The 1,839-nt window shown below is 56.9% G+C and overlaps 1 protein-coding gene across 3 annotated transcripts in view; it reads left to right on the top strand.

Moving 5' to 3' along the window:
• Positions 1 to 1,839, top strand: part of MALL (mal, T-cell differentiation protein-like) — a 26,705-nt gene that overhangs the window by 14,340 nt on the left and 10,526 nt on the right. Inside the window, exon 1 of one of the 3 annotated variants that reach the window (XM_015562266.1) lies at positions 786 to 1,212. The exons of 1 other annotated variant lie outside the window; for it this stretch is intronic. In XM_015562266.1, coding sequence (XP_015417752.1) covers positions 964 to 1,212 — 249 coding nt within the window. In that variant the 5' untranslated portion in view covers positions 786 to 963. Of the gene's footprint in view, positions 1 to 785; positions 1,213 to 1,839 lie in introns of those variants that run through there. One more of the 3 variants, XM_015562265.1, reaches the window with a different exon arrangement.

The following is a 1,839-nucleotide window of genomic DNA, read 5'->3' as shown; positions in this document are numbered from 1 at the left end:
TTGGGTGTTGCTGTTTTCAGGGACAAGAAGAAAGGTCCTTTCGACTTTGGCAGGACAGGAATGTTTTTATTCCACCTTCTATTACCCTGTGAGCCCGGGCTGGTTAGTCAGTCAGAAGTTGTGTTAGTGGAGGCCAGGGTCTGAATGGGTGGGTGTGGTCCTGGGGAGGAAACGGTGGCAGGGAGGGCAGGAGGAAGGCTGGGGAGGTCTGGCGCTGACTCACCTCCCCTCTGGCGGGGACATCCTGCCCCTCCCGGCGGCCAGAGCTCACCCAGGGTGGGCCCTGATTTCCCTGGCAGGCAGCCAGCCTGGTCCTCAGAGCTCTTGTGGGCACCAGGTCTCCTTATATGACCTGGTCAGCCAGGAGCAGCCTGGAAGGAGCTCTGACCGGCACTATTGTTGCTGGAGTGGACCGGATGGCACAGGGGCCCTCACTGGGGACCAGGGCACCAGGCTGGCAATTTCCTGCGAGCTTTAAAGCCACAGAGAGAAATTCTCACTCCATGAGTCAGGACGAGAGAGGGAGTGTCCGGAGGTGTCCTAGGTTGAATTATGGAGCATAGAACTTCCATGTAAATGCAAGCTGTTCGGGAGCCTGAGTTCAGGTCCAGGCCTGCCACGTCCCAGTGGGTAACAGGAAGAAGTCAGTTGGCCTCTCAGAACTGGTTTAGGAGGTGATGATGCCCAGAAAGAGGCCCAAGGCTGCCAGTCCCCAGGCACCCGGAGGAGCTGCCGGGGGGCTGTAAGCATCACCCACGGGATTGGCCTTGGAGCTGCCACAGGGTGGCCTGCAGCAGGGGGAGCACAGCCAGGCACCTGGCTCCCTGGGACTTGATTTGGGCCTTTCCCTCCCAGCGGGAGGCTTCGTGGTGGTGGTGCAGCCTGTGTCCACCCAAGGTGAGGGGGGAGAGGAGAGGCAAAGCTGTCATGTCATAAAAATGAAGACAAGCTGTCAAAAAAGGAATGCAGGGGTGGTGGGTGAGACCCGCGGTGCGAGACGGGGCCAGCTATGCAGAAAAACCTGCTACTGGGTATCGCCTGTGGAGCTCCTCCCTGCTTCTCAGCTCCTGGCCGGCCCCACCCGAGCCCACACCCCCAGCCTCGGCCAGGAGACTGGGCTCTGCAGACCTGAGATCGCACTTCTTTGGGGCTCCTCCTTTGTGCTTCACATGGGGTCATGGCTCGGGCAGCATCTGTCTTCAGAGCCAGGTGGTGCGTAAAGTTCACTCTGCTGCAGCAGCTCAGCCCTTGCACCTGCCCCTCACCTGCCCCAGCCTCCCACCTGCCCCAGCCTCTCACCTGCCCCTGCCCCTCACCTGCCCCTGCCCCTCACCTGCCCCAGTCCCTCACCTGCCCCAGTCCCTCAGAGGCCTCTCAGCCCCCAGCGGCTTCATCCCGGTGGGCAGATCCTCCCAAAGCAAAGGCAGTCCTCTCTTTTCTTTCCTGTTCAAAAGTCTTTCATGGGTCTCTGTCGTCTACCACGGTGTCTTTCCTCTTTCTTTTAAAATATTTATTGATTGATTTGAGAGAGAGGGTAAAGGAGGGGTGGAAGGAGAAAGAAGAAAGGGAAGGATCATGGAATTATCCTTTGCCAACTTTTGTCCACCATTCTAGCTTCGCCTTTTATAACTTCTATTTTCTTTAAGGGTGAATGACCTTTATGTTTCTTTTAGTGCATTGGGACGATGCTCCCGCCAACTGAGTACGCTGCCAAGGCTCTTAAGCGTACATGTTGGTTGTTTGGGTTAGTTAAAACCTGTCACTGAGTCAAGCAGTCCCCCTCGAAGGCCAGGCCACTGATTGATTGACTGGATCTCATTTCAGAAATCTACAAACAAG

Source organism: Myotis davidii, unplaced genomic scaffold (assembly GCF_000327345.1).
Source record: "Myotis davidii unplaced genomic scaffold, ASM32734v1 scaffold758, whole genome shotgun sequence".
NCBI classification, from domain to species: domain Eukaryota; kingdom Metazoa; phylum Chordata; class Mammalia; order Chiroptera; family Vespertilionidae; genus Myotis; species Myotis davidii.
This window is presented reverse-complemented; position numbering and strand designations above follow the sequence as displayed.